Raw genomic sequence first — 16,451 nt, forward strand, 5'->3', positions numbered from 1 at the left:
ATAACTCGGCATTATATCGAGATTCCGCCAATAGATGTTCAATCCTATGTGGCATCTATGAGAAAATCATCTTCCGGATATCATATTGAGTTAGCCGTTTAACAACACCAAGTATGAATAAAGGGGCATATAATAATAATAATTTTTTTAAAAAATAAATTCTAATACATTTTGCTTAAAAGTTTACAAAAATATATATAATTGACTAACATATAAAATAAATATATTATTATAAGTTATTAAAATAAGAGTATGGTTGTTGATTTATGATTATTTTACAAATACATATAATATTTTATAAATAATTTTTTTTTAAAATTAACATTTCCTAGAGGGAGAAAGAGTGAGACATTGTAAGGATTTAAGAAATTGAGCAATTTAATTATCTAAAATAGAAATAATCTATTTCTAAAAAAAATATATAAATCATATGTTCCAATATTTTTGTGGGTGTGATTAGATTCGTTCATTCATTCGTGAGTATATTCTTGTCGAAGTAACCAAGGATGCAGTAACTTGTAATAGTCGTACTTCAAGTTTTTATCTTTTTCGACTCCGCCTAAATTATGCGCGAGTACAAATTATACAATAATACATATTAATATACTAGAAGAGCGGTCCGTTAAAAAATAGTGTCCACCGACCCGATCAATTTTTAAAGATCCGAATTCGATTCTAATTCTTATTAATCGGTCCGAATCCGATGTAATTCGAGTTTGATCGGACCCGAATAGTACGGTTATAATAATTCGACTCAAAATAATATTCTCGCCGGAAAGGTTTCGATTTTAAAAGATTATAAAGGGTGGCGTTAAGAGTGGATCATTATAAAAAGCGTACCCTACATTACAGATACTTTATATTTCCCTTAATAAAAAAAATCTGTGATCGATTTAAGAAACTATCCATGACCGATTCATTGAATATATAAATACCAGAGTTGTTAAAAGGTACATTTTTAATATGTAACTTTATCCCGATACTTTTTACTTTTTTAATGAAATGTATCTGAATGTAGTTACTTTATTAATCAAAAAAAATACATTTACCCGTTACTTTACTGACAAGTATACCGATCAAAGTACAGATCAGGAAGCCAAGAGGTGTCAACAGCAGATAAGATATCGAGTACAGTTTACTTATTTATACAGTTTTTTTTAGTAAAAAGGAGGTTAAAAATTTTAAAATTAATTCAAAAGTTGTAACCATTTTTCTTTATTATTATCCTCAAGGTGTATACATTTAATTACCTTCTTAAACCTAAATTATTAATTTTATATATATTTATAGTTTAATAAAAAGATGCAAGAAAATCAGAAAATTATGGTATCTGTATTTGTATCTGTTGTGTAAGTATAATAATTACGTGGTATTTAACTTACAATAAGATGAAATTTCCCAACCCGTTTCCAATAGGAGTCATGAACATCTCGTTGGTATCTAAATTATTGTTGTTAACAGTAGTAGTTTATTGTTTTAATAAAGTTCAAATAAAAATTTATTAAGTGCTAATTTCATTTCAGTTAAATTCTTTGAATCAAAATTTAGAAATTAGCAAATAATAAATGTTGAAATAACTTACAATGTAACTAGTTCCTTTAATGTGTATCTGGAAGCATTGTAATAAAATATTTAAAAACATTTGAACTGAAGTGTAAATAAAAATGAACACCTGAACGATTAAGAGCGTTAACGGTTAAAAATATTGAATCGTTATAAAGTCCGCCACCTACACCGCCAGTCTTATTGAAATCCGCTTTGATGCGATCGTAATCGTAACGCATTCGATCGCCGTCTTTTATAAAAAACGCGTGGCAATAGGAAGTGCCGGTTAAATTGAACAGATGATTCGAATCATTCGCGTGACTTAGATTGCCCAAACTATAGTTTAAATTGTCGAGCGATGTGGGAAAGGTAGTCGTATTTACGGGTAAATAAGGGGGGACTATCAACTTACCGTACTTCATAAACCCGCAAGTTATGAGAACGCAGAATAGGTCGGCTACAAATTTACCAGTTATAACCCCCTAAACGAATATTTTTTTTTAAAAAAAAATAAATATATATAAATGGCATCTTTCACGAGGAATGAAAAAAGGAAACAAAAAAAATCCCTATGATAAATGGCTTAATCATAATAAAATTATAACAGGGGATTTAAAATGGCAGAAAAAAAAGGTGAAGGAATTTCTAAATCTAATTATTTTCAAATTTCCCAAACAAATCCTTTAAAAACCTATTTTGGCGCGTTTATCGAAATTAGGTACTTTAAGTAATACCAAAAAAAATTATATTATTTACTTTGTAATTAGCGGATCTAACGAACATACCCAGGAAAAATACGGCTAGTGCTTGACCCCCGAATACGCTCAAAGCAAAGAGAGCAGCCTGTTTTTCATGTATAAAGGATAAAGAAATCACATAAATGATTAACTTACGTTAAGAATTCCTTCGACATTTTGAGCCAAGAACGATATTCCAATCACTATCAACCCGAATGACATGGCTATAAAAATATATTCGAAAAAAAAATCAAGTTTTTGGTGTTCAAACATATTTTTTAACAAATAACACGTGCAATAGCGTGCCTATTGGTCCTTAGAACCGGATATCGGCAGGATCGACATACTGTTGGTATCCGGGTTGATTTAAACAATATGGCACATATTACCTTGTAGTCGTTTTACTTTGAAGAGTATTAATTCTAAGTTTTAACCGAATATTGAAAATAAGTTTTTAAAAAATTTATTTTCCGAATAAGTTCTCCCGCCAAATTTCGTGGGCCAAACTTTAAAATTTTGCCAAATTGAATTAAAAATGGCGCTATCCACAATAAATAAAAGTCTAATCCCATTCCTAAAACATTTCAAATCCAACCGGCACACCTGAGGGGTTTAAAAAAATATTTTTGGTCCGCCCAACCCGGGCATTGTTTAATATTTTTTTAGACCGCCAGTTGCGGACGTCTACCCCACCCCCCGGGTAAAACCTAGATGACAATTGTTACTCGACTTTCTTCCCTCCCCGAAAAAAAAACCAAAGGGGTAAGATGTACCATGGAATAGGGGTTGAGTATTAATATTTGAATACCTAAAAATGCGGGAATTAAAGAAGGAAACCCTCTCCTCTTCATGATCCTGTTGGCGAATTTAGGGAAGAGTGGAATCGTGAAATCTTCCCAAGTGACGGCAGCCAGAGAATTGAAACTGGAAGACAGAGTGCTTAGTTGTTTTAAAAAATGGATTCTATGATACATAATGATAGCAACCATTTTTTTTATTTCGTGTTGCCCCTTTCCCCTCTAACAAAATTTAAGCACTTTAAAAATATTTCTCGCCTAATTGTTCCTAGTAGCGGCACAACAATCGATGAAACCCAAAAAAAATTAACCCTGTATACAAATCAATCATTTATTTTCTATCTCTCTCTCACTGAAAATAGTAAGATTTTTTTCCGTACCTTAAAGATCCACTGAACAAACAAGCCAGGAATAATCCATTTAATCCTTTGATCTTCTGGAATGATTGCATCGCGAATACGGATAGAAGCTAATAAAAAAAAAGATAAAATGGGGGCCTTTTAATATTATGGTTGTTGCAATGACATATAAGGTGTACATCAAATGAAAACAGCTGGGGAGGCCATTTTGGTTACCCGTATCATTTTTTAAAAAAATTTTTAAACGAGAGGCCAATTTTATTCCTATGTTCTGACGCAAACTTTAATTTTAATGGTAGTTTTCAACATGAGAATAATTATTACTACGGGTCACCAAAATGGCGGCTCCAGCTGATTTGCATTCAACGACGCTTTCGAATGCATTATTATGAATGTATCGTTAAGTCTACATATTATTACATGTCATTGAGATGTTGATAAAAGAGTTACTTCTGTGGCTAACTGCCTTAATTACCGAAGTGTTTTTAAAAGATAGCTCAATCTCTGCCCTCCCCGATTTAATGTCGCCTTAAGATATCCGGGCCGGGCCGTGCCGTGCAAGTTGTACCTTTACAGGTCTCTGAATATTGTAAATGTGTAATATATATTTCTAAAAAAAAACCAAATCCTTTTTAGTTATTATTTTGAGGGTGAGAGGATCGCAAAATTTGTAAGCGGCCAACATGACGAACCCCAGGGTGCTCAAAACGAATATAAGGATGAGTTGCATGGGTAGAACTATCAAAATACTCCTAAAACCCCCATCCACCAACCAAAAAAAAAATATATAAAATATATATAGTATATAAAAAGGAGAGTGAATATGAACTAGGTTCCAATCATAGGAGTGAATTATGATTAAGATTACTGTACCCAGAGCAGTTATATTTTTAAATGTATCGAGATACAGATACATTGGGCTAAAAATGTATCTCGAACAAATACCATTTTACGAGATACATTTAAGATATATTTTTTATTTATAAACCATGCAAGGTGTGACACAATGCCAAAAATTGAAAATCTTCTATTAAAACTTGGAATTGTTAATTATTATTGAACCAAACAATTTTTTTATTCAATTCGATATTTCATATAATATATAAAATATATAATTTAAATAAGTTCAATTAAGTTTGAAAACTTTTTTTTGATGCTTTGCTGATTGTTTCTTCGTCAATAGTATTAAAATATTAGTTTATGTAAAAAAAATTTTAATGTATTAATAACATTATTACAACCAAATTTTCGTCATCCATTGTTATAAAATAAATTTTAAAAACAAGTGCAAAATAAAGTTATATACCAAATGTATCTGTATCTTTTACAAAGATGATACATATTCATCATTTATATATTTAGATGCGTTAAAAACTCTGCCCCAGATGCCTCGTCTTCTAGGAACTCCTAAGATATTGGACGCCAATACATTGACACTTTGATGGGGTATAAAAGGGATACTAATGACATGATAGTAATTAAGTAACGAATTGATTTCAAGAGTAAAACATGTTCATCGGTATAAGGGGAAAATTTAGGGAATAAGATATATATATTTTAAAAAAATAGAAGTGATGGATGCTAAATTAGGTAAATTAATACACTTAAACTAGTATCTATTTGTTCAAAAGTTTGTCCTTAAGTAAAATATATGGGAGAAAATTCGGGAAATACTTAAAGGGGTTAAGTTAATAAGTATACACTTGAGAGTAGTGTTGTGGCTAACTCAATATTTTAGTCAGAAAAATTTTGTCGAAGCCTCGAGATTACGTTAATATATGTCAGAACCTTTATTCCTTCTATGAGAAAAATCTTCGGGTTTGCGCAATATTTTTTCTAGATGAAATAATGAGTTAGCCGTTTTTAAAAACCGGTTCAAAACGAGCCGTTTAACAATACCACTTGAGAGTAAGTGCTGTGAAGTCAAAAAAGTAACGTCGTTACTAATTTCCGATACCTTAAAGTAACGGTAATGCGTTTCTTTTTTTTTGATAGTAACGTTTATAGCACTACTTGAAAACCACGTTAAATATAAAAAATAAATTAAAAATAACTTTTTTGCCCGCTTAAAGTTGGGCATGGAAACGTATCTTTGGACGGATGGCTGGTATATACCGTAAGAACGTAGTGTTAGGAAGAATATGCCGAGAAAAATGGTCCAAACGCTTTGATACCTGGTGGGATCAGGATTGAAGCTGTTAGATAATTATTTTTTTTTTGAAATTCAAATTAATCATATTAGGTCATTGGTATAAACATACTTTTATTTTGATTGATAGGTAATCAAGTGACCCGTTTATGACAAAAGCCCTAAAATCTGAAAGTCTGGCTAATTAGAAACAATTCCTTTGAAAAGATTACTCGATCAATCCTTTAAAACCTTTTGTATAAGCTTTTTTTCCTACTTTCTTTATACTTAGAAAAATTTAGATTTTGTAGAAGTTGGGGAATTAAGGGCATAAAAGTATCTGTAAAACCTAAAATTTAAGGTGCACGTGAATGTGTTAAGCGTGCATGGCACATAAACCTATCCTAAGAATAGCGCAAATTTTGCCGCGAAAATCCTAGTTCAAATATGGGGGGAGAATACACAAATGCCCGGAGTTCGATTCCGGAAATCAGGTCTTCAAAAAAACTCCCGCTAAACTGCGCCGAATCCCACCCATGAAACATTTAATAAATATATATTCTTCGGGTTTTTACTCGAATGTCTCTCCTAACCGTCCGAGTTCTCCGGCTATGCCGTACACTTTTTTGATACTACCGACTTCAACTATCCCCTTCACGGAAAAAAAATAAATAAATAATAATATAAATAATGAGAGATTAAAAACAAATATAAACAAGGTCGCAAAATAGAATAATTCAAATATTAATTTAAAAAAATTATTCTTTTTTTTTTAAAGTGGCAAAATGTCACGATTTGTGCGACCATAAAAATTTAAAAACTTTGATCATGAGTCCGATGATAGCCGCGAAGATTACGAGGAATTGGAAGAGATCCGTTGCTATAACCGTCTTAAAACCGCCCTGCGAAAATATATATATAAGGATATCGATCCAATTTCAAAATGGCATCCGCTATTTACGAATTAATATTTGTATCGGAGACTTGCGGGCCCAACCCGAAATCCGACCCGAAAACCCGGCCGAAAAAATAATTAGAATTTAAAACCGGGATCGGGCTTAGAAAATCCGGGTCGATACAAATTCTTCAAAAACAATTTTAAAATCCGGACCGGGCCTAAAATTTTGACCTTTGTAGGGGTCCCTGGGTATTTATATATAATTACAGACCGACGATTTCGCTCAGCGTATCGATGTGAATCAGCTGGTGACGCCATTTTACTTTCCCGTATATAAATAATTTATATTTAAAACAAAACTTAATAATTGAAAAAAAATTCGTGAAAACTCTCACGTTCAAAATGGCGTCACCAGCTGACTTGTATTCACCGATAGCGAAATCTTAGCCTGGTTATGCTAGATTTAGGCCTCATTTATAGTAAGCGCGCGTATCGCGACGTCGCTCATATAATGCCAAATAATAGAGCTGCGTTATTGTTTAGCGATAAATAATACGCATCCCTCGAGCGATATCGCGCTTACTATAAATGAGGTCTTTACTGTATAATATATATATCAGGGACCCCAGGAGATATCATTTGCATGGCCCGCGGGTATATTTTTAAAAAAAAATTAAAACCCCAGCCGGGGCAGGTCTCTGATTCCAAGAACTATTAGTATAAATATAATTTCCGTTGCCGCTTACTATGGCCGTGTAAAAGGTGCAAATTCCGCCTATTATCAAGAGCAGCGTATTTATCGGTATCGGAACCACTGGCGGATAAAAAAAATAAATATATATACATATTTACGAGTACACGAGTTACAGTTACAAGATGGCGTAAATAAATGTATTCTAATAATTTCCTACTAAAATGGAATGTCTAGATCACTGTAGTATTAAGTAAAAGCAAATATAGTGCATAATGTTATATAACAGAGATGCACAGGAATTCGAGGGGGTTCGGGGAGAGGGGAATACGTTCAATTTTAACCGAAATCATTACCCGATCACCCAAAAATGATCACTAAGCCTCATGAAGGACTTGGCTTCCCACGATCTCTAAATAATTATCGATTTAGTTCTAATCTAGACCAAACTTCTCTCAATTGCGGGGCACTGAAGCGGGAATAGTTGGACAAATGTTCTTAAATCCACGTGCGGACCTTTCGAGCGAAAGATTCGTCTCTTTATTCCCAAAATTTCACTGGGGGGTGGGGGGGGCAACAGATCAGAAACGATGAGACATCCGAGGTGGGACAAATCAACTAATTAGACCCACGTGATCATTTGTTTTTCCAATGTAGTACCTCTTTCGTCACTTTGTTTTTATCGATTTTTTTTTTCAATTTACTGACCTTTTTCTTGACACGTGTTTCCCAATTAAACACTTTCTATTTCGAATAATATAGTTGGAAAGATGAAAAAAAATTTTGCATCATCTAGAAAAAAAATAAGATTCCTACACTGAATTTTTCTTTTCTTTTTGGAATCAATTAAATAATAGCTGAGCTTTTCCAGGGGACTTAGAAAAAAATTAGTTCTTTAAAGGTTTCGTCATCTTTTTTTTTTAAATGTCACGTTTGGTTGCAGATTTTTTTTGTCATTAATTTGGCGCGAGAAATTAATCATTCTTATCTTAATATATATTATCTATAATCATGATAATTTTTTATTAATTCCACTTCCCCCCCCTACCCCCTCTAGGCAAAAAAAAATATATTTGTCAAATACTTGGTTTGGTTAGTATATTTTCGACATGGATTTTCGATACACAAAAATAAAGAATCTCGTCTTATAATTTGTGACAATCTTTGACAAGTCATCTTTCAAATATTATTTTTTTTCGATCCCTTATATGGGGAAGCCGAGAAAAAAAAAAGCCATTAGAGATTTTAGGAGATGGCAAAAAAAAATTGCTCATATAGAGCGACATGTGGCAGTTGCATTTCACAGAAACATTGGTTTGTCGATAAAAATATTTTGAGGTACGATGTAACGCGCGGTACGTAAAAACGCTCAGTTTGTTTAAAATTTGGAATTGAATCATTCAATTCTTATGTTGGTTCCATTGGCACAACCCGGATTTCGGCAAAGTTTTTTCGTGCCAAGTTCGTGAATTTAAAAAAATTATTTTTTTTAGTTATCTTGGCCAATTTTATTTTATTTTTTTCAACAATTAACAAAAAAAAATGTAATAAAAACTTTTTCCTCGTGAATAAATAGAAAGATTATATAGACATTTTTTTTCGATATGGCTTACAATACGGTGTAAAGTCTATAAAAAATGAGTGGGAAATATTCTAGTAAACGTTCTCTCTTTCTAATCTTTCAAAAATTCGACGCTCTACGCGTACTATATGCGTGGCAGGGTCGCGGATACCGTGCGGGGTTTTATAAGGCGATACCAGTGCATCTCTCTATATAAGGGCTCGAAAACAATGAACAAAAATTTGAATGTTAATATTTATAAAATACTAAAACATCCTTGGTTTTCTAACCTATATTTATATATGTGTGCTCCATTTTGAAATATATCACGTGGTTAATGATCCATTTCGAAACGAAATATATCACGTGGTTATATTTAATGTCACCTTTTCATAATTAATCTCATTCCCCTTTTTTCCTTATTTTTTTTTTAAAAAAACTACATGATACGATGATAAATCCCCCTTTCTTTCCTTTCCATATCGTCACGTGATCCATAAATTATTTTCCTATTTCCTGTTTTATTTCAAAAATTCTGTCATTTTTTGGTCCTAAAAACCGAATCACTTTTTTTTTCTTAAAGGAATAATATATTTAAGACATAACTGGAACTGTAAAAATTTTTCTCTCATAGCCGGGTCGAGTTAAATAGCCAGATCGTAAAAATCCGGCCCGACTTTGCCCGAATAATAAAATTCGAACAAACGGAAGGGGTTAGGGTTATTAAGATTGAATTTTCATTCTCTTTAAATAAGTAAACCCGTTCGTTTGACTCCCAATTAACCCCGCTCTATACGCTTAGGTCAATTAACCCCCGCTATACGCTTTCCGGTTAGATATTTATAATTAGTTTACTTAGAGAGATGGCCAGGCAAGGAGCGAACAGCACTACCGACGCGTACAAAAGCTTTTTTTAATTTTGAATTTTAAATTTACATTAAAAAAATATATTCGTAAGGAGTTCTGGGAAACCTGAGCTAAAAAAGAAAAAAAAGTATTTCCGGTTCGGGGCATATTTTCGAAGAGGTGGCCCAATATCCGGTATCGGTAAATTTTTAAAAATGTTGCCGGCTTGTGTTGAATTTTTAAAAAGTAGTCTCTATTTCCGGCTCCTGAATATGCTTCAGGCTCGGTTCCTGTTAAATTCGGCTCTCAGATTCGCTTCTGATTCGACTTCCGGTTTCCGCATTTCCGGTTTTCAGATTAGCTTCCAGTTTCGGGTGTTCCAAACTCTGGCTAATAAATAACAACACTTTTTTTTGGTGATATTCATATTTATTTTGTTTTATAAAAAAAAAAAATTAAAAAATTAATAATAGATGGCACTTGAGTTAAAACGAATGTCAGAGCGCAATAGCTTCTCAGGGTGGGTGAGTGGAACCGTTGTTGAATGTACTTGATTTTATTTTTAAACACATTTATTTCTTTAAAATTTGCGGCAATACCTCTTAGGCAAATATTGCAAAATTGAATATTTATGTTCTCTTTAGATGGCATAAATAATTAATTAGGAAAATAAATCACCCGACTCGAGAAATAGCGGGCATTCAAAATCTACATTATTATAACCATTATCCTTTAGCCCTTTACTATGATTGACTTACGTCAGTCAAATTATTTCGATTTAGCTTAACCAATTTTATAAACCTCGAGAAACTTAATTTATTATTCGAATATATTTTTCCAAAAAAAAAAATATTTTTTTAAAGTACGTTGAAGGAGGAGGCCTCCCCAACTTTGCAAAACACTGGAACGAATGTGTGCGTGGCCACAATGACCCCGAGCCATTGTGCCACAATGTAAACCCAGTACTGAGCGCCCCTGGTGTAAAATTCGGCCGGCATGCCCAAGATCAAAATGGCGGATATCTGGGTGACCAGCAGGGAACACGCTATGGGAAACATTTTGAATTTCCTAAATTATTAGTTTTTTTTTAAAAAAAAGGGATTTTTAATTTATTCATTTAGTCGCATTGGTGCTTTCGATAAATTTGCATAAAATACTACCATATGGTAATTAAGATGCAGCAAGTATTGCCTTAACAAAAAAATGGATAAAATTTTAGGGGTATATTCTATGAAGTAAAAATCGGGTCAAACTCGAAAACCGGTCTAAGAAGCGTAAAAAACGAGTCAAACTCGGAAACCGGTTTAAGAAGCGTAAAAATCGGGTAAAACTCGAAAACCGGTCCAAGAAGCGGCAAAATTTTGCGAATACTTTATACGTATTATTCCTTTGGCGTCAGTTTGGAATGAAACTATCTGATTTTATTTTAGAAGATAATAACGGGATTCTCGATGGAATTGTCGTTAAAACAGCTGATTTATTTAAATTTTTATCCGCGTATTTATAAACACGTGACTTATCAGATTTTGACAGTTTATTACATAAATTTTTTTAAAAAATCGATCTAAACTCTAACACTTAACCCTAACCCATATCCCACTAATTTTTTTAAATCCTACTTCTTTAGCTCAGATTACTTATTTAATTTTATATTTCATCCAATCAAAAAATTCCCCTCAGCTGAACATTCCTGGAGTTGCGCGGTTATCAAAAAAATATTTAAATTTATCATCTTTGATTTTATTGATGGGTTTGTAAGATATTTTTTAGGATAAATGTAGTGTTTTTTAAACGGCTTGTTTTGAGCCGATATTTAGAAACGGCTAACTCTGTATTACTTCCAAAAAATACAAGTCTAAAGATTTTGTTCATAGAAGGAACAAAGGTCCTAACCCTAACCCTTAACCCTAACCCTACATTCTGGCTAAAAAATGGATTAGCCGTTTATAAAAAATGGCCTCAAAACGAGAAGTTTACCAACACTAGGTAAATGTAATATAACTAAAAAAAATAAATTTTATAAAAAAAAAGAAATTCTCATAAGATAGTAAATTACATTACAATTATTACTGCACGCCAAAAATAAATATTTTTCAAAAAAAATATTAAATTTAAAAATAATTATTTCTTTTTCCTTAGGCTAAAAGGGTATTTTTATTCATATATTTATCAAAAAATAAAAAATTTCATTCTAAGAAAAGGCAAAAGGGTAAAAGTAAAATTCATTAATATTGATAATGATCATTAATTATGTCAATGTACAAATTTAACTAAAAAAAAGTTTTTAAACTATTTGATTTTATGAAATGATAGAAAAATGTTTTGAACATATTTTTATTTTTTTAAATTTTTCTTCAAATTTTTTGACAATGTAAATAAATCGTGCAAGTACGTGGCGGCTTGCCCACGAACGTGTGGAGGGCTCCTCATATTTTTACTTTTACCCAAATTAACTAATTCCAGTTAGATGGAAATGAGGAAAACCTAGAGGAGCTCTCTTGAACCTTCAACGCTAGAGGGCAAAAGTGTTATATTACGTATCGTGTACAATTTATATCACTTGAACCTTCAACACTAGAGGGCAAAAGTGTTATATATTACTTATCGTGTATAATTTATAGTGACAAATTATTAATGAGGCAATTTTAAATTTAATTTGTTTATATTTATAAGTTTAAATGAATTTGGTGAATTTTAGTTATTAAGATGATGAATTGTATAAAAATTTGATAGTAATTTTTTAAGTATAAATTATTTTCTTTTATTTTTAAATTCATGGCAAAATTATATAAAACATGGCCAAAAATGTAATTTTTCCTGAACTCGGAACAGTAAGGTTCAGATAATAAGAACTTGTGAAATAATTTTTATTTTATTAATATATTTATTTGTAAAATATTATTTTTAAAATATAAATATAATTTTATTTAAATTGCCGTATTTTATTAAGAAAAATTCATTTTATGATGATCATAATAACATCAGGTATACAAAATTAGTGTTTATGCTATTTAAGTAAATTATAACTATCTTTATTATTTTGTAGAGGTATCAAACCCAAACTTGGTTCACAAATTTATCCTGCAGAGGTGTCACTAATGAAGTGTTATTGTGAGCTCGAGCCCCATCAAAATTTAAAATAACCCCTTAAAAAATTTGAAAATACAAATTTTGAAAAGTTTACTATATCACTAAACTCATAACTTAAACCCTTATTATAAAAATATAAATAAAGCTTCTCGTTTTTAAATATACTCTTCCCCTATTTCTATGCCTGCCTACTAAAATTACTTTTTATTAATCTAAATATTTTACTCAATTTGGATTTCCTTTAATTCATAATTCACTCATTTAATTTAATTTTACCATGATATTATATTAATTTTTTAGTTAAAAAAATAAAACTATAATTATTTATAAACCACTATTTATGAAAAATAGCTTAGTATAATTTGTAATTTATATGCTGCAAATAAATTTGTCCAATCTAATAAAACATTTATTATACGATATAAAACCTGTTGTTATAAATTGGTAAATATACTAACCTATTTCCAACAAAAGCATTATCTAATTTTAAAGAATGTCTATCCTTCCAGGCATAATATATTCCAATACTGCACGTTATAATTAGAAAAAATAATATAACTAGATAATCTATATTTGATAGACTACTAAAAGTCATTTTTTTTTAATTTTTTTTGAATATTATCTTAGTGAACGAATGGAAATGTTTTATTTATCAGGCAAGAAATATGTTTTATAAAATTATTTTTAAACCCGATGACCAAATTCTTGATCAAATCAATAAACAAAATTTAGCTTATTATCTATATTTTAATAATTTGACATCATTGTGTCTAATTAATATATCAATGGCTGATATAATCTTCAAATAGCCTTATTATAATACTAGTAGTTATTTGATACATAAATGAATATTTTAAAAATCAATTATTGCTAATACTATAAAAAAAATAAATTATGATTATCATCATCTCCGGATCCATCTTAAAATTGGCCCCCTTAACTTTTAGGTTAAATTTAAAATTCATGCATTAAAGTTAAAAAATATATATTTGCGCTTGAAAACAATTACCAAAGTATATTTTCTCTTGAGCACAATATGAAGGATTATAAAATTTCCTGCTAATTATCACACCATATTTTTTATTAATATTTATTTTAATTTGATTTTTTCCCTCTTTAATTTTAGCCCCAGAACCATTAAATTAGAGAGGTTGTATACATTATTATACAAATTCATATAAGTGCATATTTAATTCATGATGATTTGATAATTAGATTATATTAACATATAAATCGATTACAAAATGATGAAAAAATATATTTAAGAAGTTTGGCTAGGTTAAAAATGATGTATTTATAGCTGGTATAAAATTTTCTTTCATGTAATTGTGTTTATTACTTGTATACTTGGTGTGGTGAATAAGCTTGATTTTTAAAAATTTGTATATCTCTGTACAGTGCAAGTGATATGAAACAATGTAGGACGACAATTTATTTTTTTAGCTGCAACGACAAATTTTTAAAATGCATCCAAGTAAAACTATTATTTTTGGTATTTTACACTAGGTCGGACTATTATTGATTGCAAATTATTATAGTTGGAGAATTGTTTGACGGAGCAGCAAAGATGCCAAGTAAATTTGTTGGTTTGCAAGCTCAAATTAAGCATTCTTTATCGGGTGGTATTTTTATATGGTGTTATATATCAATTTATGCATTTGATACATTCTCAATCCTGAGAAGAATCTCACTTATCGCACAAGTCACTTATTTAAAATGAATTATATAAAGGGTAGATGTGGACGAAAAGATATGAATGCCAGGTTAAAGCTTCAGAAAATTTAAAAGACTTCATAAAAAAATGGTAAAATAAGATAATAGGCACGTGAGTAGGCATTTTTGGATTAATTACAAGAATGTGCTAATACCGAATAATATAAGTATCTCAATTATATATGCATAGCAAAAATTCTTTTGAATTAAAAACAACTTTGAAATCAGAAGCAAATAAAACATTAAAAACGGCTCAAATCTTTTTGAAATAATTGGACCCTATGAAAAGATTTACAAACATAAAATTTAGTAATCCTAACAAGTGTGGAAAATAGTTGAAGATGGTAAATCTTCTGTGAGTTTAAAAAATATCCTTTTAATGCATATGAAAGCTATCTAATGGCAAATATTATTAATAATAACTTTGTTTATTGAATGATACCCGAATATACATTTTATGGAATGGAAACACTCTTCTGTAGCTACCCCTAGAAAAAAAATCCCTGAGGAATTTCCGATCTATGCCCAAATAATGCACTTCAAATCTACCGAATTGAGGTATTCGAAGATATTATTGATCAGATATAATAATCAGTTTCGGATGCCCAATATTTCTATCATAAACCATTTGTTAGAATTAACAAAGATACAACTGAATAGGCTTTGCTTTGTTACTGAAAGTAGATAGCGGATGAACTACGAAAATAACAAATTTCATATGACTTGATTATTCATAGTATTAACGACATATCCAGAACAGAGATTGATGATAAAAATAATTTAAAGGTTTTATGAAATAGTAAGTGAAAGAATCACTAGCCAAATTGCAAAACAAAGTGCAAGCAAACACATGCATCCGCGCAAAATTGATAAATATTTTCTTACATTAACTTTTACACAAATGAGTTATTAACAATGGCCAAATAATCTAGGTTAGATAGAAGTCTTTTTAATGATTGTCAGTTGAACGCGAATTATGAATTATGAGGAAATTCTTGATCTTTGTTTAACTCATCATTCATTATCATTATAAAGTTTAAAAAAAAATCAATAAAAATGAAGGGAATTTATATCCAATTGTAAACTCAATAAACAATATAAAAATTTAAAGGTTTTAAAAAAAAATCAAAAATGCCCCTCCCCTTGAACTTTCGCCCCATGGGGCGTTTTCTCTCAGTCTCCACCCCTGCCGGTTTATTTTAGTTTAATTTTTAAAATATTATATATTTTATTTAATTATATTGGATGAAACACTAAACACCCCCTTTTTTTCTTAGACACCAATTTTGAAATTTTCAAAGTAAAATAAAAAAATATTGTTGTTGGTGAAATATAAATCTTATATAATTGCTTATATTTTTGGCGGTACAAATTGTTGTGATTGACGTGAAGAATTGTCAGTTAGGCAGTCAATCAATAAATTAATATATGTTTTCTGTGATGTAAAGATATTCGGATATTTCAAGAGAATTAAATATTATGATAAAAAATTTTATTTGGTTTGCAAATTATATTTCTTAATTTTCAAATTGTATTTTTTTTTCTTTAAATTCCCTTTGAACAAAATTTGTTAAATAATTAAGAATTATCTTGGTATAATAATTAATAAAAAAAATATTCCGAAAATGTTTTTATATATATCATCCAGCGTCTACGTGACAGTATATTCACTGGATGCAAACCCCCCTAAAAAATCTACATCTACCCCCCCCCCCTAAAAATACCAAAATGTTATCCATAGATAATTTAAAGATGTAATGTAAAATTTTCTAGATTATTATAGCCTACCCCCCCCCCCAAATGCCTACCCCCTACCCTCTACCCCATACCCATTTATAGATATTAGGATGCAAACTGTTCCTACCCCCCCCCCCCCGGCTCATGTAGACACTGATATGTTTATAAAAAGTAACTTACCAGCATTTGACCCTATTTTTAAAAATGGCTAACTATATATATCATTCAGCGCAAACCCTGAATATTTCGCTCGTAGATGGTCACAAAGGTTTGGACATCTAGTAGTGAAATCTCAAGGCGTAGGCTATATTTTTCTGGCTAAATTATGGAGTTAGCCGTTTTTACAACG

The 16,451-nt window shown here is 30.6% G+C and overlaps 1 protein-coding gene across 2 annotated transcripts; it reads right to left on the reverse strand.

Moving 5' to 3' along the window:
* Positions 1-284: 284 nt before the first annotated feature.
* LOC135927973 (sodium-dependent multivitamin transporter-like) lies at positions 285-13,268 on the reverse strand. Of its 2 annotated transcripts, none has more exons than XM_065464268.1 (17): positions 13,111-13,268; positions 10,429-10,630; positions 10,043-10,111; positions 9,572-9,623; positions 7,145-7,278; positions 6,388-6,468; positions 6,142-6,218; positions 5,493-5,633; positions 4,061-4,190; positions 3,460-3,548; positions 3,091-3,221; positions 2,439-2,506; positions 2,302-2,388; positions 1,673-2,027; positions 1,383-1,440; positions 1,050-1,138; positions 285-559 (listed from the first exon to the last, which is right to left on the reverse strand). In XM_065464268.1, exons 1-17 carry the CDS (start codon positions 13,245-13,247, stop codon positions 471-473), a joined length of 1,989 nt encoding a protein of 662 aa, XP_065320340.1. In that variant the 5' UTR covers positions 13,248-13,268; the 3' UTR covers positions 285-470. The 2 variants fall into 2 exon arrangements, with proteins under 2 accessions (XP_065320340.1, XP_065320341.1); XM_065464269.1 differs by having other exon boundaries at positions 287-559; positions 7,211-7,278.
* Between the last annotated feature and the right edge of the window lie 3,183 nt (positions 13,269-16,451).

Source organism: Gordionus sp. m RMFG-2023, chromosome 4, assembly GCF_954871325.1.
Source record: "Gordionus sp. m RMFG-2023 chromosome 4, tfGorSpeb1-WG-v2, whole genome shotgun sequence".
In the NCBI taxonomy this organism is placed as follows: Eukaryota; Metazoa; Nematomorpha; class Gordioida; order Chordodea; family Parachordodidae; genus Gordionus; species Gordionus sp. m RMFG-2023.